At 39.1% G+C, this 23446-nt stretch overlaps 1 protein-coding gene across 1 annotated transcript in view; it reads left to right on the forward strand.

The window, feature by feature from the left end:
• Positions 1 to 23446, forward strand: part of HCN1 (hyperpolarization activated cyclic nucleotide gated potassium channel 1) — a 310164-nt gene that overhangs the window by 213636 nt on the left and 73082 nt on the right. Inside the window, exon 4 of the mRNA XM_059694808.1 lies at positions 12625 to 12843. Within this exon, the coding sequence (XP_059550791.1) occupies positions 12625 to 12843 (219 nt within the window). The remainder of the gene's footprint in view (positions 1 to 12624; positions 12844 to 23446) is intronic.

The following is a 23446-nucleotide window of genomic DNA, read 5'->3' on the forward strand; positions in this document are numbered from 1 at the left end:
TATGTGCCCTTGACAGAAATGGAACCTGGTACCCTTCAGCCCGCAGGCCAATGCTCTATCTACTGAGCCAAATCGGCTAGGGCCAATAAAAAATATATTTTTTTTAAAAAGCTAGAAGAAAGAGAAAAAAGAGAGAAAATAATTTTAAAAAAAGGTTCTTTCTGTGTTATAATTTCCTTGCTTATGAATATCCAAATCAGTCTATATTTGAATTCAAAGATATGGCTGAAAGAAGATAGTCTGAATCTTAAAAAGAAATCTCCTTTCTCTCTCTCTCTCTCTCTCTCTCTCTCTCTCTCTCTCTCTCTCTCTCTTTCTCTCTCTCTCTCTCTTTCATACACACACGCACACACACACACACACAATCCAATGTAATGTGAGTGGAGAATTGATTTATCAGAGACAACTGAGACCCTAGGGATTTAACCTTTCTAAGTAACTGTACTACTAAAAACAGTATTAAGTTTGAGTTTACTGATCAAGTTGTTGCATCTTGCCTCACTTCATGGTATTTTAATTTTCTTTGAAGTTGTACCTGAGATTGGGGAGTCCACACATTATAAACTTATGTGTATATAAGGCTTATGTGACTCTAGAAATCAAAGAAAAATATTTGGTCAGAGCAGTACCTTTGACACAGAAGCCGTACTGCTAATACAATGAATGCACATCATAGGATAAGAGCTCTAAGTTGGGGGGTAGGTTTCTAAAAATAACTACTCGATACTTTCTGCGTCTTACACAGCCTTACACGGGGGAGGATTTCCTAGGCTTATCTTGTTAGATTGCATAATCAATACCCCATGTTCTAGCATGTAATTGAAGGCTTGGTTTGCTTGTCTTCAATGGAGGTTAAGCCTCTAAAGGTCAGTAACATGTACTGTTGCTGATTTGTGTGTTTATTTCTTCACTCTCAATAAGAAAATGAATTGTAAAAATATTTTCTAATCTAATACAATAATTTTTCCTGGTGTCATTTACCTTTTAAACTAGTGATTCAAACAACTTTAGCCTAAGGCACCAAGAATTTTAACTGGTATGCGGCAAGAATTTTTAAAACATGCAATACCTGACTGTTGAGTCAGGGGCACTGACCTCTTTTCCCTTAAATTGTCAAATAAAAATATGACAGCAACGAACACAATAGCCATTGGTGTGAATGAATCAAAATTATACCTATGTTTTGCCAGACTGGCAAAAATACAGTATATATTTTGGTGTTCCACAGAATATTAGCAATTAGTCTGTGTGTGCCAGGAGGTGAAAAAGGTTGAAAAACACTGGCCTACTGGGATGTTTTTATATATTTAATTAGCCACTGATCTAATAAGAGTATATTTTCCTAAAATGGATAGTCCTATGCCAGTGTTGAGCAATAGAGAGAGCAGCAGAGTGGCGGTCTGCATCATTGTACCCAGAAATATCGTGATAATTTAACTTGTGCTCTCACTTCAGCATGGAGATGGTTTCACCAGACCGTGGTTGGTTTTTCCTCTTAAATGCCCATATATGCACAGAGTATAGGATAGCAATTATGAAGGTACAGTTTAAAAGCGTTTTCACAATGGGCCAATGAAGAGATACCACTTCTTACCATGAGGCCATGGGCAAATTAAAGAAACTTTGAACTTCATCATTGTTAGAAAAATGAACATAATGAAAGCTGTGCTGGCTACTATAAGGTTGTTGTGATGATCACCAGGTCCTATTAGATTCTTATTGTAAGAGATCTACATAAACTGAACTCAACGCTTTTGTTGGTGGTGGTTTTATGGTTATTACTGTGATAATGCAAAAAAAGTTAAAGTGATAGTGTCAGGCATTTAGAGATACAAAGATTTGTTTTTCAATTCTTAGACAAACCAGACGAGACCTTAGGTATATTGTTCCTTGCTTATTAGATAAAAATAAAGTTAGGTGCTTCGAATATATATATGTATGCATGTATGTATTTACTTATGTATTTATTTTATGATCCTGGGGATTCTGAAACTCAGCTTGCTCATAGAAAAATAAAATGCATTTTTTGCTATGATCTCTTAGAGTTCCAAAATTTCTATGAATGTATGAATAAACGTCAATCTACTATAGGAAAACAAAAGTTTAGTGGATTGATTCTTTTATTTTATTTCATTATCTCTTCTTACCTCTGGTAGTGGAAAATCAGGCACAGTGGAAAATCCAAATTGAAAAAGAAAAAGAGAAGTTTCTTTTCCATAACATCAAAACTATATGGATATGTTCAATTATAAGGGCAAATTCTACCATTAAAAGGGAGAATTTCAGAATTTGTAGTGGGTGAGAGCTTGACTCTGTTATAATGGAAAAGCTCTCTTGAATCTCAGTGTAAATAACCAAATACTCGGTGAGCTTGTCACCTTACACATTTCTCTTCTCCATGGTTTCTATTTTTCTGTATTTTAGTTATGCCTAACTCTGAACATTGGATTTTAATAAAATTCTTCAAGATTTTTATATTTGTAAAGATTGGAATTGTACGTAGCAGTCATAAAGTGCTCTAAATATGTTTGTTAAATTAAAACACATACATGCACACATTATTAGTAAGTATAGACCCTCATTTACAAAACTACTTTAGGTGGAAAACATCACATTTATTAGCTCTTTTATACACAGCCACTTTATATAAAGCCTCTCAATTTATCTTCATAAAAAGTATAAATTCTTTCCACATGACACCATCTGTCCTACAAATTGACATATAATTGACATATATGCAAATTACCTAAAAATATCTAGTGCCTGACTCTTATCATTTTGTGTGTGTGTGTGTGTGTGTGTGTGTGTGTGTGTGTGTGTGTGTGTTAATTCTCATCCAAGGATATTCTTTCCATTCATTTTTAGAGAGAATGGAAGGAAGAGAGGGAGGGGGAGAGAGAGAAACATCAATGTGAGAGAGACACATTGATTGGTTTCCTCCTGCACACACCCCCAAACCTGCAACCCAAGTACATGACTTTGACCAGGAATCAAACCCATGACCCTTCTGTTCAGGGGCCAGTGCTCTAACTACGGGGCCACGCTGGCCAGGGCAAATGCCTCACTCTTTTGTATGGTAACAAACATTTGTAGAACTAATAATTAACAACCACCACCCAAGGGTTCCAAGCAGGCTGAAAAGATATTCTTATGTCTCCCGCTCCTTTTCCGTCTATGGTGCTACCTTCTTTACTAAGAGCCAAAGTTGGAGCCTGGCAAAGATTATGGTTCTTTGTTTTCCCTTTAATTTCAGTAGTTTTTACACAGCCAATATGCTAAAGCCTCGTGATTTAATGAGCAGAGGTAAATTATTTGAGAATGCTATCAAAAGAGATGATCCACTAATTTGTAGCTCAGCAGTACAGAGCTGTTTTACTAAAATCCAGAAAATTAATTTAAAAGTGCAGGTTAAACAATAGCACTTGCACCATAGGGCATCCCGGCTTAGTTTACTTTGGCCAGGCGCTGAGTGAAAACCCCCAGACCAACTGATGTTTCGGATGGAACCTGCCTCCCTGTGTCACATGAATCTTCCATGTGGAGGTCTCTGGAGGATTAAGCCTCAGGCAAGAATTTCCTTCCAGAGCACTGTCCCCCTAAATGACAGGATAGGTGGCTCCACTCCAGGCTTGGGGAGGCGGGGGAAGGAGAAGAGCGCTCTGAGAGCTCTCAGCTAACAGGAAAGTGTAAACATGAAATACAACTGGATGGCCGAATCATCTTATTGACCTTGAACTCTCCAGAGAATTTTCCCTTAGAGGTTTTCTCTGATGAAAACCTGAGATAATTTTTCCTCTAAATCCCCTAATGGTGGATTGGAGCAGAGGTTCCCTTCTGTTGGTTGAACTGAAAACAAATACTTGAAGAATGTCTGTGTGATGGTTATGCTCTTAAAATGCTTGTAAAGGTGGAAAAACCTTTACCCATGACCAAGAGTTAACATTTATTTTTTTAATGATATATACAAGCTCATGAATCCTTTTGGTGCTAATGATTCTGCTATTTCACAGACCAAATGTTTCAGTAAGTACATTGATGTCCTTAAATGTATTTCATAGAAATAAAAAAAAAAATAAGGGAAAAAAATGCTTGAAAATACTGCATTATAATGATCATGAATTTTACTCATATAAATGGTTAGGAACTATTTGGCTATGATATTTGGAATGGAGAGCATTTATATTGTAGTTCCAACAGACCTGTGATTGAATTCCAGCTTTGGCACCCACAAGTGTGGCTTTGAACAAATTTCTTAATTTTTCTAAGCTCTGCATTTCTTACCTTGAAGAACAATATCGGGTTTCGAGAATGTTATGAGGAGTATTGAGATGATGTAATATTATTTTGCAGGGAGTTAAGTGTTCAGTGTATGTTACTAACTTCCATGTTTCCTTTATATTTATGCATTATATAAAACTAGAGGCCCAGTGCACGATTTCATGCCCATTGAAAGGAAATTAATTACAAGAAATATTTTAGAGGCCAGGGAGGGACTGCAGGAGGGCTCCTGGGTGTGTCTGGCCTGTCATGCCCAGTCCCATCGGCCAGACCGCAACAGCAAGCTAACCTACTGGTTGCAGCATCTGCCCCCTGGTGGTCAATGAATGTCATAGTGACTAATGGGTTGGACACTTAGCATATTAGGCTTTTATATATATAGACTAGAGTCCAGGTGCACGAATTCATCCACGGGTAGGGTACTGAGGGGAATGGGGGAAGCCAGAATGCCATTGGCCCTCCCATCGGGCAGTGGGACGCCCTTGCCAGCCCAGGATCCAGATCCATCCCACTGACATTTGTGTTGGGAGCCACCTGGTGGCCACTTTATATTGTTTCTTCCTTGTGGAGCATCAAGGGAGGGGAAGTGGCTGCAGTGCCCAAGGCCAACTTCCAGGAGGCTGGCGGCACTGTTGGGATTGTGCCAGTGGCTTTCATCTGTTGGCACCTGGCCTGTTCTCTGGGGATTGGACCTGCAGGACTTCTGAGGGAGTGAGTGGCTGCCAGCAGGCTGGTGGGCCATCGGGACAGGTCTCAGCTGAGCAGTGCTCCTGCTATGAGAGCACACTGACCACCAGGGGGCAGCTCCTGCATTGAGTGTCTGCTCCCTGGTGGTCAGTGCATATCATACTGACCGGTCACTCCGGTCAATCGGTCACTTAGGCTTTTATATATTATAGATATGTTTACTAACACTTACATGTGCAAAAATATGTAAAGTATGTGTGCTTATATTTACTTGTACAAACAAGAAAGAGACAACAAATGAAAATATTTTGCTTAAATGCTCATTGTAATTTAAAAATTAACTTAAAAATCTTAAAATTGTGTTTGATTTGGGGCCTTTCTATAATAAGTGTTAATGGACTCAGTACAAAAATATGGGTTAATATACATGCCAAATTAAAAAAATAATTTACTGATTATTTCAATTTTATTCTAAAGTAATACACTAACATTAAGAGAAATATGGGGAAAATATCCATTATCTCAAGCATCATTAAATTTTAATTTACAAATCTACTTAATGCAAATTTTGTGTTTGATCATCATTATTGAAGCAGGAAAGAGTACACTTAGAACTTGAGGGATTAATTGACCAGAAAACAAGTCTAGACTAAGCTCTAAAGACCAAGCCAGACATCAGTCTTTATATGGCAACAGAAGTTTCGTTATGCACCAACTTTACATTTTACTCCTAGAAACTCTGTGATCCCTCCTGTAATGAAAAGGGATTGGTGCCACAGGTACAAATGCTTATTAGCAGATCATAACACTACAAATAAGAAAAAATAAATTTCTCCAACTGAAAAAATATGTATGCAATTATATATTATTTTAAATAAATTTTATTAACATTTTAATATATTTTATTGATTTCAGAGAGAAAAAGAGAGGGAGAGCGAAATACAAACATCAGTGATGAGAGAGAATCACTGATCAGCTGCCTCCTGCACACCCTAACCTGGAATCAAACCATGACCTCCTGGTTCATGGGTCTACACTTAACCCTGAGCTACACTGGCTGGGCAATATAGAAATCATGGTATTTAAATTATTTGGAGATATTGCTATCAAGAATATATATATATATATATATATATATATATATATATATATATATATATATATATATATACAAACACACATACGTACATACATTCTAAGAATAAAAGAGCTTCTGTCCTGTGACCTAATGGAAATAATTCAGTACTTCCTAATACATTTTGAAATATAGTACTCATATGCAACAAGGTTGGCAGATTGTAAAATCCAAAAAAATATGGTACTGGTAGGCCAGTGGTTCTCAACCTTCCTAATGCCGCGACCCTTTAATACAGTTCCTCATGTTGTGGTGACCCCCAACCATAAAATTATTTTCGTTGCTACTTCATAACTGTAATTTTGCTACTGTTATGAATCATCATGTAAATATCTGATATGCAGGATGTATTTTCATTGTTACAAATTGAACATAATTAAAGCATAGTGATTAATCACAAAAACAATATGTAATTATATATGGGTTTTCCTATGGTCTTAGGCGACTCCTGTGAAAGGGTCGTTCGACCCCCAAAGGGGTCTCGACCCACAGGTTGAGAACCGCTGTGGTAAGCTCTCTTTCTTCCTGCATACTTTGAGTTAATGCTTGCTTTGCACAGCACTATACTATGGGAAATGCCATATATATTTCTACTGAATATTAATGTTTGTACTGAATAACATTCCTACTGAATAATTCAATTTAACATGGCCTCATTGAGATTACCTCCACTTTTCTTCCCATTGACATTACAACTTAATATGATCTGTAACACAAGTCACAAATAATGTTTCATTCCGCTAAGATACAAATATTCTCAAAGATGTTTCTTAAATATTTCTGTTCATAATAAATGTATGAATCTAATAATTCTAGGGTATATATTTCAAAGAACAAACAAATCTCAAATTAATACTTAGAAACAGTGGTAATTCTCTTTCAATCACTAATCAGTATAAAGCTTGCTCCCAGAGTCTATAGTCATGGCTGCCATACTTCAGCACTGTGAAATTGATAGAAACCAGCTGTTACTATCCTCACTGTTCTCTTATATACAGATAGTCAAAGATTTTACCTATTTAACATATTCATGCTCACATTTGCTTTCAATTGATAAAGAAGAGTTAATTCAGTTTTATTCAATAATAAAATATTTTGGCTTAAAAATTAACAAGAAAATCAGTTCAAATGAAAGATGATGAACTGGAGAACTTTTTGTTCACATAAATGACTTAATGTGAGTTCAATGTCCTATTTTAGGAGATCTTAGGACACTAGAATAAATGTTTTCTTTTGTTATTGTTCTTTTTTTTTCTTTTTTGCCAAAGCCCATCACCCCCACCCAAATTCAATAACAATACAAGCAAGGTGTCAAAACAGATGCCTAGAAAGTATTTTAAGTTAAACCTTGAGAAAACTCAAAATATACCTTTATCTATATGAAAGTTCCCAGATGGAATAATCAAATTTACCTATGCATGTTCCTGTTAATTTGGCTTAATGTATCTTCCCCCAAAAGTAATTAATTTCAATGATGCCTCAGAGAAGTAATGAATTAAATGAGTGAACACTATTGAATAATAATAAATTGATCTATAAGGAGTAATTTGTTAATAAAGTCTTACCTAAAATTATAAACAAGAGAAACCCTAATTAAATCAGAATTCATAGGTAACTTATTGTTTACTTTTAATGGGATCCAAGTTGTATGTAAGTGGGTAACATTTAGATCAGGGGTCCTCAAACTACGGCCCGCGGGCCACATGCAAATACAAATATTGTATTTGTTCCCGTTTTGTTTTTTTACTTCAAAATAAGATATGTGCAGTGTGCATAGGAATTTGTTCAGAGTTTTTTTTTTAAACTATAGTCCGGCCCTCCAATGGTCTGAGGGACAGTGAACTGGCCCCCTGTTTAAAGTTTGAGGACCCCTGATTTAGATGATATGGTAAAGCACTTAGAGTATATAGTCTCCCATGTGTGTTATTATTGATGTACACTAAAATAGGATAGAGTCAATTTTAAAAGATGAAAGGAGAATAGCCACGTAATAAAAGAAATATGGTATATTGGGAATAGAAATGTCCCTGAATTTTCATAAAACCCTCTCAGATCCTGTTTTTCCTCCTTTAGGTCTCCTCTTTGCTTTATTTTAATTTACTATATTAAATAAGAGTTTAAATGTGAGATTTGTGCTGAGCAGTTAATTTCTCAGCTTAATATTTTTCTTGAAATTATCAGTATGGTAGGTTTATAAAACAAAGAGCCATATCATGTAGTGGTTAGTAGCATAGTCTTTAGAGCTAGAGCACCTGGGTTCAAACCACGGAATCTTCCGCATGCAGACTGGTAACCGTGGTAACCTTGTCTCCACAAAGTTATCCTCGGTGGAGAGCCACTGCTCAACAATTCTTCCGGATCAATCTTCCTGGAGTACATTCAGTTAATAGCGTTCCCTGCTGAAAAACTTTCAGCGGCTTCCTGTATTGTGTTGAAAAATATTCTCACCCCTCTGACTCTGGCCTCCACTCTGTTTCCTATTGTATTCCTTATTCTCTTACATATCTTCTCTATAATTTAGACCGGCTAATTTATGAGAAACTCTTCAGGTAGATAAATGGACAGATAAGTAGATGGATGGATGGATGGATAGATAGATAGATAGATAGATAGATAGATAGATAGATAGATAGATAAGATGATAGATAGATAAATGGCAGCTTGACCTCATTTTAGAAGTAAATAACAGTGAATTTCACTTTATGAAACTTAACTCTTTCAACCAAATGGGATCTGTTATTTTTGTCAGCATCTACATGCAAGTCCAAAGTTTACAAGGTGGGCTTTTAAACCTTATAATGTTCAATTATGTAAATTAAATTTATTGGGATGACACTGGTTAGCAAGATTATATACGTTTCAAGTGTATAATTCTATGGTACATCATCTGAACATTGCAATATGTGCCCACGCCCCAAAATGAAATCTTCTTCCATCACCATAGAGTTGGCCCCCTTCATCTCTTTCTCTTCTCCACTTCCCTTCCCTCCGGTAACCACCATACTATCGTTAGCGTCCACAAGTTTTTGTTTGTTTGCTTTATTGTTTGTTCATTTGTTGCTTTCAGTTTTATATCCCACATATGAGTGAAACCATATGGTTGTTAATATTTTCTGACTTATTTCGCTGAGCATGATATTCTCAAGATCTATCCATGTTGTCGCAAATGGCAGAATTTCATCTTTCTTTATAGCTGTGTAGTATTCCATTGTATGTATATACCACATCTTCTTTATCCAATCATCTATCAAAGGACAATTTGGTTGTTTTCAAATGGCCACCAAGACATTTTTGGTACTTATCAGTTTGTTTATTGGGTTTCTAATTGACAAGCTTTTTTGGAACCCTCCAGAGGGTAAAGAAAGATACATACAAGAATGAGAAGTATGAGCTCGGGAGATCTAATATGTTAACACAAGGGCACACTTGGTGATGAACGCATGCTACACATTAGACAAGCCAACATTATTTATTTTATTAAATGTATTGGAGTGACATTGGTTAATAAGCTTAACCAATACATGATCTGTATATTGCACTGTGTGCCCATCACACCCAAAGTCATGTTCAATTTTTATATTCTATAAATTTGATTTTGGAAAACCCCATTACAATATGAACAAAATATCCACATATATTTAATATTTTAAAAAATAACTTTAAACATCTCTGATCATGCAAGAGTTATTGACTGAGGCAGGAATGGCTTCCTGGGTGTGTGGGTAGGGTGTGACCTTCCGTTGCTCAAGGACACTGTCAGCAGGACCCTGTGTTTGGTTTAATGCTCTGCTGCTGCTATCTTGAAATTCTTAATTGTTTTATTTTTTATTTTATGTTTTGTAAGTGCAGTCCTCTGGGACAGTGGGGCATGGACATGTTGAGCAGAGGCCGCAGGGGGCAGCTGGGCACACACAGGGCCAGGCCTGCAGGCACAGGAGGCAGTGCAAAGCCAGCAGTTGGCCAGGCAGCAGGCTCACACAGGCATGCCTCAGCAGTCTGGGATGCTGTGTCCCCAGAGCCACCAAAGCAGAGCTCACCAGGCTAGCAGTGGCAATGGCAGCTGCAGCAGCAGTAGTGGCCGCCAAGGAGATAGGGGGAGCTCCCCCGAGGCCGACTGGGAGAGAACCCATGGCGAGAGGCCAGCTGCCTGTCACTCCCAGGAGCCTATTCCTGCAGTCTCTACACAAATATTAAATGTTCTGACCAAGTTCCAAGGCTGTGTCTGCAGAGCGCAGGAAATAAACTCTGCCAATAAATTATTACCAAATAGAGAATACACATGGATATTGCAAGAAAGCATTTGAGGGACTTATTAGAATTCTTTGTTGCTTACAATGCCCAGTTTTGAAAACATCTGCAACATTACAAAGTAAATATCCACCAGCCTAGAAATACAGATTAAATTCAAAGATCATCACATTTGATGGAACATAACACTATTTTCATGTGAAGCTGTAAATGAGCTAATTATTAACAAGGAAGATAATTTTTTTTTTAAATTAAACTCTTTCTTGTAATTGAAAGTAAGGGAAAATAATATGTAAACAGGAATTTGGGGTTGCATACAAATCATAAAGCTACTTTTGGTTTCCTGTATGACCTCAACAAGTTACCAGAAATGTTAGAGAAAATATTAAAATACCGTTGAGACATTTACATCAAATTCAGTATAAAGGCAGTAGAAGGGATGCAGTTGTTCTGTATCTTGATTGTGTTGATTAATACACAGACCTACACAGACAATAAAATTGCATAACACTAAATACACACACATGAGTACATGTAAATTATTAAAATGTGGATGAGATCACTGTATTGTATCCATGTTAATTTCCTGACTGTGACATTATATTATAGATGTAACCATTGGGGAAAACTGGTGAAGGGTACATTTTTATTATTTTTTATAATTTGCATTTTAAACCATAATTAACATACAAAGATTAATTTTTTAAAAATCACGTTTACACATACATGAAACTGATTTGTATGAAGTGTTTTATCTTTGTAGATAAATTCTTCTATGAGAATAAGCTCCAGCGTACTAATATTTATATGTTTATAAATAATTTATCAGAAATTTATCCCAATGTTAAATCAGCCTACAGAATACTCTTAATAACTCCAGAAAAATTTGCATCAACAAAACGATCTTTCTTGAGATTAAAAAAAAGCATCAAGAATTATTTGTGATCTTATTAGCCAGAAGCAACTGATGCCACTTTCAATTTTATCATTAAAAACGAAATTACGAATTAAATGAATTTTGATACCTAGGAAGTGACTTTGCAGAAAATAACCCAGAAAAAGTGTGTGATCAATCAAGATATTACAACAATACAGTATTATTATTTATTGTATGATATATAATCATACCACAATATTTTTTAAATGATGTACCTTTATGTTGTTACTAATCAGTCACTTTTACCCTGTTAAGATTTGTAATAATATATTTTAAAGGAAAACTATTTATATATTTTATCTTTAACATTTTTTTTTCTGAGTTCTGAACTAAAACGTCCAAACTTTCTGTTTATAGTGGGCTTCATAAATTATGTAATTCCGGGCCTAGGGAATTCGATGCAAATTAAACAAAAAATAATTTTATCAAAGGGTAGATAAGGTATATTGAACAGTTTATTTTTGGAGAGTTGAGCTTGGAATAAACTTTTGAAATGACATCATAAACTGCATCTAATAACTAATCTAAGAAGTCATCTTTTTTTTCCCCAGAGATTTGCCAAGATGTTATTTGCTTATTTTAATCTATTTTAGTATTTTTTAAAAAGCCAATGAGATTTATCATCAACCCTGACATTTGTAGGGAAATCTTTCCATTTATCAGACCTGTATTTCAAAATGCTTACTTTTTTAATTTAAGAAATGTAAGATTAAGGACTTCACAAATATAAGAAATATAAGATTAAGGACTTCAGAAAGGCCAGATTTCCTGGAAACTTTGAAATGAGCTCATGAGCATTCATCCTTGGCATTTTTATGTGATGCCCACACCATTGTCCCAAAAGTGATTTTAGTTTTAAAAACAACAAACCTAAAACTGAATAGAAAGGTGTATCTTAACAGTGGACTGTGGTCTAGTTCAGTGGTTCTCAACCTTGGCTGCACATGAGAATCACCTGGGAATTTTTTTAAAATCCTGATGTCTGGGCCTCATCCTCCGGAAATTCTGTTTCTTTGGTACTAATGTTGTGGCCCCACCCCATCACAAAGAAACAGAATTTCCGGAGGGTGAGGCCCAGACATCAGGATTTTAAAAAGATTCCCAGGTGATTCTAATGTGCAGCCAAGGTTGAGAACCGCTGGTCTAGTTCATAGTGCCAGGCAGGCTTGGAACACCATCAAGTCTGTCTGTGAGCCATTAGGAGAGCCTCCTGTGCAAATGCTGCGTTCCCAGGTGTCTCCACGCTCAGTGACTGGAACACTCCTGTGTAAGGCCATGCTCACGGTTTATTCTGCTCTCCGGCTGGCTCAGTCCCTGTTCTCTTTCTCGTCTGTTCCAGAATGACTCCTGGGGAAAGCAGTACTCCTATGCGCTCTTCAAGGCCATGAGCCACATGCTGTGCATCGGGTACGGCGCGCAGGCCCCGGTCAGCATGTCGGACCTGTGGATCACCATGCTGAGCATGATCGTGGGGGCCACCTGCTACGCCATGTTTGTGGGCCACGCCACGGCTTTAATCCAGTCTCTGGATTCCTCCAGGCGGCAGTACCAAGAGAAGGTAATGTGTTTTCTCTCTCATATCTCCAACCAGCTATTTTGTAAATTTAACTAATAGCGTTCAGGATAACTACACCATCTCCTCTATTAAACGTGTAATGAGATAAAATGTTTAAAGCAGGAAAACACAATCTGTTTCGATATTTTGAGGTTTCGTCAAGATGGTCCTGATAGCTTTCGTTTCCAGTTTCTCTCTTGAATGGTAATTTTTTTAAAAAAATACTCTGAATTTGCACTCACAGGAAAAACAGTTACATGTTTCAAAATGTCTGAAGCTGCCTTAACCGGTTTGGCTCAGTGGATAGAGTGTCGGCCTAGGAACTAAAGCGTCCCAGGTTCGATTCAGGTCAAGGGCATGTACCTCGGTTGCGGGCATATCCCCAGTCGGGGGTGTGCAGGAGGCAGCTGATGTTTCTCTCTCATCAATGTTTCTAACTCTCTATTGCTCTCCCTTCCTCTCTGTAAAAAAATCAATAAAATATATATTTTTTAAAAAGTCTGAAGCTGATTTAAGGTATTATCTAGGTTCATGTTCCTCAGTTAAAAATAATAGAAAGCCTTCTCTAGTATATGTTAGAAAATGTTAGCTGATTAAATGGGGACAGGCGTCCATTGCCTGTGTCCCTCTGTGCTCTGTGTGTTAGCATCGTAATTCATATTACAATCCGTATGCTTAGCTCAACATATGTTGCCCTTGTGTCTAGATAAGTCATCACACTCTCAGTCTTAAACATGCATATTAACAGCTGCTATCATGCATTCATATACACCATGTGTTAATTAAAATGTTTGCCGTTCGAAATTGCCCAAAAGAGAGAGTAAAATTAGATATATACAATTATTTATTCTAGGATTTTTTTTTTTCATGTGCTGAACTACTTTGGCTGAGGCTAGACCTTGGAACCTCAGAGAGTTCTTACATTCCTGACTAAACATAAGTAATGCTCTGAAAGATAAATAAGAATATTTCATCACTGAAGGAATAATTTACTCTATAGGGGCTCTGTTGAACCTGAGAACATAGAGTATACACCTTGCCAAAGAGCATTTCTGAAAGTAACAGTTCCAATAGTTCTAGATCACTACTTTGGTGAGAGATCACGGCCTAGACTTCTAATTCCTTACAAAATAGTCAAAGGTTGTTTCAGTTTCATTTGTGAAAGTTTTTAACACTGTACTCACACCATGGGAGAAAGGGAACCTAGGTACTTTATTTCTCTTGAAGGAAATTACATGGCCTCCCACTGTTATAAAAGCAAGTGGTATTTTATTACTAAAGAAATGAAAAAATGAACCATCAGAATTGCTTTGAGGTTCATTTTAATACAAAGCCTCCAATTAAATTGTAAAGAACAAAGCCCATAGTGATGGACAAGAGAATGAATTCAACTGTGACTTTGACTAAAAATTGTACCTTAAAGGAATTGGGGCTAAATTTATGGGGATTTAAGATAAGACTACAACACAGAATATGTTTCTATTAAGCTCTTTCTTTTTCCCTTCTGGTTGATATTGTTTTTCATAAAAATGCTCTTTTCCCACCTCCTTTTTGTCCACAACATTACAACTATTTTCTCAAATACAAATGAGTCTCCAAATCCCAGGATGGCATTTATTACCATTATATTGCATATTAAGAGGACTCACCGTTTCTGTGTGTTTAGATCAACTATATGAACCAGGTATAACTTAGAAACCTAATTCATTCAATGATGTAATCATAGACATTCACAAAGAAAGCTATTATGATGTTTGCCATAATTTAAATCATCAAGTTTTGGTTTTTAATTAAATGTATTGGGGTGATGTGGGTTAATAGGATTATATGGGATTCAGGTGTATAATTCTATGACACCTCATTGTGTGCCCAACACCCAAAGTCAAATCTTCTTCCATCAGCACATATTTGACTCTGTTTAACTTTTTACCTCTTCATCTTACAAGTGCTTAATAGAGGGCAAGCATACTGGGAGTGGAATTTCTGGGTCCTATCATTACTCTAAGTTTAACTTTTTGAGGAACCTCTTATTTTGTAGTTATCAGAACCATCTGCCGTGAATGCCTAGTCAATTAATATTGATATTATTTTCACTGCCATATATTCATTAGCAACGTTTTTTTATGTAAAAGAAGCAAGCTCCAATGAATACCTTTTATAGTAGCCATTCAGAATGCGCTGGTGTTCAGCTCACCTAATTCTGGCTCCAGAGTTCACTCTGACGTTGAAATTGGTAAACCATCAATCCTTAGTCTTTCCTTGTAAATGAAGGACTATAATCAGGACTATCGCGTGCATTTCTTATTCTGTAGAAATAATTTTTTAAAATCAGTCTAATCTTGCAAATGTGTAAAAGCTAATGGTATAGCCAGAGACACAGGCGGGCACCAAGTCCTGCTCTCCTTTTCAATCCACTCAAGTCCTGTTTGCAATAAAGCACACTTCAGGCCATTGCAGATAAAGTGATTATGGTTAGTATACTAGTTTCCCCCGTAATAAGACCTTCAGGAAGAATTTGGGTGAACATGGAGTGGTCCCAAATCAACTTTTAAACTCTATTTTCTAGCCAGACAATTATAATTATTGTTCTCTCAACAAACCAAATGCTTCTGACCTGACCCTCCTTTCTTCCTAACCCCTTCCGTACTTGTACCCCTTCACTGTTTACATGGATTTTGTTACTGGACTAAAAAGGTCTATTTTCCTTACACACATCAAAGCCCAATCAGATAAGAACAAAAGTTTGCAGCAAAGAAGGGTGCCGGGAGCCGGTCCATCCTTGCTGTTTCAAGGGACCTGGCATATATGGCATACGGTTCTTAATATGTTTGCTCACCTTCTTGGCACTATGTGTTTTAACCAAGGTCTCTGAGAAAGGTTGTTTTCCCCAGGTAGGGATTTTCCCCTGAAGTTAGGGAGGGAATAAAACCCCTCAACTAAGTGCCAGGCGGGTAATTAATCCCTTTAACTACGAACAGTCATGCTTAAACTACATAATCTTTTCTCCCTGGAATGGAGATAAGAAACGCCCTAACCTTTGTAATAGAGATTGATAGGATTGAATCAACTGGTATAAATACAGTTGTAACAAGACAGAAACAGACAGAACTCAGAACTCAGAACAAGACAGAAAGAGACAGAACTGAGAACACAGGGCTTGGAAGACAGGACCAAGAGAGACAGAGCCTAGGCACAGAACCTACACAGAACGTTCTCTAGAGACAGAAGAACTTCACTGGAGAGAGCATGCCGGAGGATCCTGGACAGGGACTGGCCTCGGAGCCTGGAGGCGGAGCCTGGCTAGAGAGCATGGCAGGGGACCCGCTGGGGTTGGACCCCGGCAGAAGGGTTTATTAGTTGAGGAAGTGGCCCACACTAAAGACACAGATGAGCTAATGCTCAAAGACCTGGCTCCCAGACGGCTTCCAGGGGATGGATTATATTGGGGGGCGGGGGGCATCAGTCATGGTGACTAAGGGAGTTAGGGTCATGGTTTCTACTGATTGGTTGGCGCTGCAATAGGGGGTCATTGGTCATTACACCTGGTCCTGACATCAGCCTGTTGTTGCTTCATCTGGTTTCCTCAATTTTCTGGGCCTGGAGCTGAAACACAACTGAGGCCTAACTATTGTCTCTAGTTTGACTGAAACTGTGTCTGGGATCAACAGACCCTGGGCTTTGTTCCTATGACTGTCTGATGCGGATCAGAACCTCATTATCCTGAGGGCTTAATGATTAAGGGAGTGAATGTGCAAGGGAGAAGGAGGCAGGTGAGTCGGGTGCTGAATGAGGCCAGCTTCAATCAAAAGGAGAGAAAAGAGAAAAGGTCACATTGAAGAGATGATGTTTTTGTGTGTTTCTGTTCTGTCCTTCTCTCTGGAAGGCTGTGACGTCTTCCCTGGTTATTCCAATTCATAGTAATCTGTTGGTTGTGTGTATTCTATCTGTCCAAGGGAGAATAAGCACCATGGTGGTCAGATCTGTGTCTCTGCTGATGTGAATTTCAGCCCCATACTTAGCAACCTCAGTACAGTGATGCTGAGCATACAATAGTACTCCCATGGGAACCTGAGGAATAAGAGTGATTACAGGTGTCCAGCCTTTAATCTAGCATAAATGAGAAGAAGGGGGTAATAATTTGCGTTTTTCTGAATGCTGTCACTTGAGTATACATGACAGCATCTTTTAAAATATATATTATGTATTTTATTGAGGCATATGTAAACACTAGAGGCCCGGTGCACAGATTCGTGCACTGGTGGGGTCCCTCGCCCTGGCCTTCAGGGATTGGGCTGAAACTGGCTCTCCAACATCCCCTGAAGGGTCCCAAATTGCAAGTTGGCGGTTCTCAGGTGGCGTACACTGGAATCGGGCTCCTTCCTCTCTGGTTCTGGGTGCGTCACCCAAGAACCACTGCTGCCAAGTGACTGCATTTCGGCAGCTCCTGCATTGAGTGTCTGCCCCCTGGTGGTCATTGTGCATCAGAGCGACTGGCCAGTTGGCCAGTCGGCCAGTGGGTGGGTTGGCCAGTTGCTTAGGCTTTTATATATATAGATATTGTAAACATGTTGCCTCAGGTTTTTCAACAATTGATGGCAGGTATAGGTATACATATGTTTGATATAAACACATCACTTTAGAAACTAAATTTTCAATATGCTTTCCCCTCTGGAATTCTGGCCTTGATTTCCCTGTAAGTAAGAGGTGTGTTATTATCTAAGTGTCTTTCATTGGGGTGAAGAGATGTCTTAGTTGCTGGGTTGATCAGGAGCATGTGTGTCTTTAGGCCATGATGGATCCACTGTCTCAAAAAGGTGGATGGGGGAGCAGGTTGCTGCCCTCATGTAATTGAGTCTTTAATTTTAAAAAATATATTTTACCAGAGTAATGGCAAAGCAAAGAGGAAACATCTGGAGTGATGGCCACAATGGTTTATAAATAATCTTTTTATTCAATTAAAAAGACAGAAGCAACAGTCACCACCTCTTTTGCAACCTTTCTTCATTATATCAAGAAATTTAGCTAGTTGAGCTGCTAATTTGGTTTATTGATTTGGAGGCTCTGATAGTATTTGTCTTCAGAGGACAAAGGGGCTTTGATGTATATTGATCTTGACCTTTGAAAATCATATCGACCCGGAGCTTAAATGAAAAAGAGCTTGATACCTCATTTTCATGGGCAACATTGTTAGGGGGAAGACTCAGCTCTAAATCCATGTGCATTCAGCAAACTGTTTCCCTTGCTTTTCTTTATTATTCGCAAAAGCGTCTTTCCTTCCTTTACAAATGAGAATTCCGCCAGCACAACTCCCACATGGCTCCTTAATTAGTTGGAAAGATTTCCGATTGCGCTATACCATATCCTTTTTCTTCCTGGGAGCTGAATTTATCCCACTCAGAGTGCCAGCTAGTGCCACCAAACGTTCTCTGGCCAGGAAGATCCTAGGACAGGGGCTGTCTGTGGGATTCTCTCCTAGGGAAACAGTGGTGCAGTAGCCCTGGAGTTAGCATCATGTGGCCACTTGAGTTGCTAACAAATTAGGCTCCTGGCAGAATGATGACAGTTTACATTCTCAGCTGGGAACTTGTTTTTATATTAAGTAAGTACTGTTATAGAGAGAGTCACAAGTAAAGAGAGGGAGTTTGAAGATGTTAATTTAACTCGGGAGAAAAATATAATTTTGCTAATTGTAAGTATCTTAAACCACTGATTTTCTGCCTTTATAGTTTAATATATCCCACTGGGCGATACAGTATCTCTTTTCACGAAGTGATACCTTCTGTACCCATGTTCTCTGTTATATGTTGAAATTCTCTGCATTTTTATTGTAGGTGTTCATGGTTTCAGGTGTGTGCAAAGCACTAAAGATTCATCCTCGCCAACCCTTCATTTGGTACTGTATAGTTTACACTTAATCATGTATTGCACATCTAACAGATTCTTGTAATGGCTCATTGCATTTCCCACTATTTTATTTATTGATTAATATATAGATCTGATTTTTTAGAAATGTTTGAATTTTCATTTGAACCTACTCCCTGCAGTTCTCTTTCAAGTGGGTTTGCTGTACTGTATTGATGTCCTTTGTGTCATAAGACATAAACATACTGCTAAGCACATTCACAGGGCAGAAGCTGGTCAGACAGGGATCCACTAATCTGACAAGAATCAGTGCATGGTTTGGTAAGAATGGAGAGCCCTTGGGCCTTTGAATTATGAGGCCTGACTCTATACGAAGATAGATGTTCGAGAGTGGGCAAATATATAGAGCAAGAGGTGATGGAAAAATAAAATGGAGGGAGAATGTATGTCTTCCATTAAGCTCTCTGTTAGTAAACTTGGAGTGCATTATTGAGAATGTCTCTTATGTACTGTGCCTTAGCTACCAGGGTAACAAAGAGTCTTTAAATAATCATTAGTGAAGTCAGACTTCTTTTTCCTTCTCAAGAATGTATGAAATGAGGTAAATCACAAATTTTTAACTAAGAATGTTGATAGTGTGACTTGAAATACAATTTGATATACTACAGCTGAAGCAAGTATCAACCATTTTTTATTTTTTTATTTTTCCTGATATTTCTATTACCCAAGTGGCATCATACATAGTTTACACAATATTATTGACTATATTTGCTCTGCTATACCTTACATTCCCAAGACTATTGTGTAATTACCAGTCTGTACTTCTCAATCCCTTAACCTTTTTCACCCAGTCCACCAATCCCTTCCCCTCTGGCAACCATCAGTCTGTTCTTGATATCTATGAATCTATTTAAATTTTGTTCATTTGTTTGTTTTGTTTTTCAGATTCCACATATAAGTGAAATCATATGGGGGTTTTTTTGTCTTTCACTGACACAAAATATTTTCAACTTTTTATTTTGACTATACTAATATTTCACTTAAAGGAAACAAACATATATTCAGATGATAATATGAGATAGATGATTATATTCTCCATTCACCACTTAAGCTTTGCCAAGTGAAACTACGCTAGATCAGTATACTCATTTTAAAAGACTTCTCACTGTCCTCCTACTTCACCAAGTTATTAAAGTTAATGAACTAAATTTTGAATGTTATTTAAGAAATTGGGGAGAAGCTATTATTAAAACAGCATTAACATATTTAATGAAAAGTGATCTTTATGATCAGTATCATAGTTTTATTAAGGGATGTTTTGAGAAGACCCAAGATGTGTATTAAATGAGGCAAATAGATTATTTTAACTTTTTCCCCAATGAGAACATAAAATACTGATTTCATGTTAATGTTGTAATTTTTTTCCCATTTCCCAGTAATGGGCTGATCATGAGAACACTGAATTATTTTTAGTTATTGACAGAACTCTCTCTCTTACCTGGAGCCCAGATTGCTAGTGATAATATCTTTCTGAATCCTGAATTAAGATTCACCTTCAAATTTAGTGGAAAAGAAACATGTCAGAAGCAGAAGCAGAGCTTCTAAAAGCAGTTGCATAGTGAGAAACAGCATCTGTAAGCAAGAGCAGGCACAGGAAAATATAAAAACCACGCTCAGCAACCAGAAAGCCTGCCATGTAGCACAAGGCAGTCTAGCAGCGTAGGAGCTCACCTCATCGGCACAGCTGGCCTTCAGAGGGTTTAGCTCAAGCTGTGGTTGGAGGACTCCTATCTGGAGTCTGGGCCCCACTGAATTTTGAACAATTTATAAAATGTATTTTTAATTCAACGGGAGTTCCTTCTGTTTTGATATCATCTGGCTGGCAGATTGTAAAGCTGAGCCGGCCCTACGGACAGGAGAACTGCGGGTAGTAGGCGCTGTAAGAGCCGAGGAGGCCCCAAATCACACAATCACGGTACCGGAGAGGATGCACAGCTCAGGCTTCCTGCAGGGCAGTGAGCATTCGCAGACCACGTGGGGCTCAAATGGAAGATGATAATTGTTCCATTCTGTTTCCAGTTTACCTAAACTTATTGCTTTTAAATTACATTGGTGTTTACTTGCTACATATTTTTCATCCAAATATTTTAGTACTTCAAAACAAACACAGAAATCCTGGCAAACACTGAAAGACACCTTGAAAAATGTTGTGAACATTGCTTAAAATATCAGGAAAATTTACAAGTGATGTAAGAAATGGTTATTTTGAAATATATTTAAACTAGAGGCCCGGTGCACAAAAATTTGTGCACTCGGGGGGGGGAGGAGGGGTCCCTCAGCCCAGCCTGTGCCCTCTCACAGTCTGGGACCCCTCGGGAGATAATGACCTGCTGGCTTAGGCCTGCTCCTGGGTGGCAGAGGGCAGGCCTAATCCCTAGGTGCAGCCCCTGGTCCGGCTTAGAGCAGGGCCGATTGGGGAGTTGGGGCGCCGCCCCCTGTCATGCACAGAGCAGGGCGGATTGGGAGGTTGCGATGCCACCCTCAGTCACGCTCAGGGTAGGGCTGATTGTGGGGTTGGGGCACCGTCCCCTGTCACACTCAAGACAGGGTCGATGGGGAGGTTGTGGTGCCACCCCCTCTCATGCACAGAGCAGGGCCCATCAGGGGGTTGGGGCACCGCCCTCTATCACCCACAGAGCAGGGCTGATCAGGGGGTTGGGGCACCGCCACTCTCACACTCAGGGCAGGGCCGATGGGAAGGTTATGGCTCTACCCCGTCACACACAGAGCAGGGCCCGTGGGGTGGGGGGCTTGGGGCACCGCACTCGGTCACACACAGAGCCGCAGGGCGATCAGGAGGTTGGGGAGCTCCCCCCTATCAGGCACAGAGCAGTGCCGATCAGGGGGTTGGGGCACCTTCCCCTGTCAGGAACAGAGCAGGGCCGATAGGGAGGTTGTGGCCCTGCCCCCTGTCACACACAGAGCCACAGGGCGATCAGGGGATTTGGGCGCTGCCCCCTGTCATGCTGATCCCAGTGCCGGTGCCGGGAGACCTCGCGGCTCTGCTGATCCCGGTGCTGTGAGGCATATTACCCTTTTACTATATAGAATAGAGGCCTGGTGCATGGGTGGGGGCTGGCTGGTTTGCCCTGAAGGGTGTCCCGGATCAGGGTGGGGATCCCCACTGGGGTGCCTGGCCAACCTGGATGAGGGGATGATGGCTGTTTGCAGCTGGTCACACACCCCTCAGGGTGGGGGTCCCCACTGGAGTGCCTGGCCAGTCTGGGTGAGGGGCTGAGGGCTGTTTTCAGGCTGGGACTGAAGCTCCCAACTGCTCCTTTTTTTCTTTTTTCTTTTTTTATTCTGACCCAGCTTTAGCTCTGAGGCTCCAGCTCTTAGGTCTCCGCTCCTGAAAGCAGGTATCTGGTTTGTTTAGGTTCTACAATCGAAACTCTGTATCAACTCCAGGTCTGAGATCCCGGCTAGCTGAAAGCTGGTTTTGGGGGTTTTGTTTAGCTTCTATTTTTGTAACTATGTTTCAAACTGCCAGCTCAGAGGCCTGCAGTGGCAGGCGGGGAACATAGGAGTCCTCGGTCACTGAAGCAAGCAAGCCTCATGTTAGTTTCAAGCTGCCTGGCTGCCGGCCGCCATCTTGGCTGGCAGTTAATTTGCATATTGCCCTGATTAGCCGATGGGAAGGGTAGCGATCATACGCCAATTACCATGTTTCTCTTTTATTAGATAGGATGCTTTCAAAGGGAGAAAGAGTAAAAGCCTTAATTATCTGGAATTTTCTTTTCTGGAACACTCTTCTCTGATTGGATGATTCATGCTTCCCAGCTTCTTGGCAATAATATCATAGCCTCCTAGTCATGCGAGCTCCAGGAAGCTGTATGTTGGAGAAATCACAAAATTTAGGAAATTAAGTTTACAAATCAGTTCTCTCTTCTTTTCATAAATGATTCAGGTGACTATATCCCAAACTTCTAAAAATTAATAAAGTATTCTGTAGACAATCACAGTGAGAACCCTTCTATTAGGAAAATGAAAAGCCTAGAAGAATGCTCCAGCCTGGCCGGTGTGGCTCAGTGGGTGATTGACCTATGAATCAGATGGTCAGTGTTTGATTCCCTGTCAGGGCACATGCCCCAGTTGCAGACTCGATCCCCAGTGTGGGGCATGCAGGAGGCAGCCAATCAATGATCTCTCTCATCATGGATGTTTCTATCTCTCTATCACTTCTTCTCTGAAATCAATTTTTTTAAAAAAACATGTTTTAAGGTGCTCACCGGTTCTATTTCTGGTCAGGGTACATTCCCATGGTGCAGGCTCAATCCCCCGTTAGGGGGCGTGTAGGAGGCAACCGATCAGTGTTTCTCATCGATGTTTCTATCTCTCTATCCCTTTAGCTTCCTCTCTCTCTCTAAAATCAATAAAAACATATTTTTTAAAAAAATAATGCTCCAAATTTATAAACTATGGTAGAATAGCATCCCATTTTCGTGTCTTATTCATTATATGAATAATCGGAAGCTGAATCCACACAAGTCTCTTACAAAGAAAATAGCATTCTGAAAATGAGTGTCCATGGCACTCACCAGTATTAGAGCAGATCTGTAAGAACACATCTGCATTTTAAATGGCCAATTACCATAAAAATAAGGCTAACATTAACATGAATATTTTCATAGCGTAAGAGCTGCTGACTAAATTGTGTTGAAGTTTCCAGCAAGGGAAAGAAGAA

This window comes from Myotis daubentonii, chromosome 4 (assembly GCF_963259705.1).
Source record: "Myotis daubentonii chromosome 4, mMyoDau2.1, whole genome shotgun sequence".
Lineage (NCBI taxonomy): Eukaryota > Metazoa > Chordata > Mammalia > Chiroptera > Vespertilionidae > Myotis > Myotis daubentonii.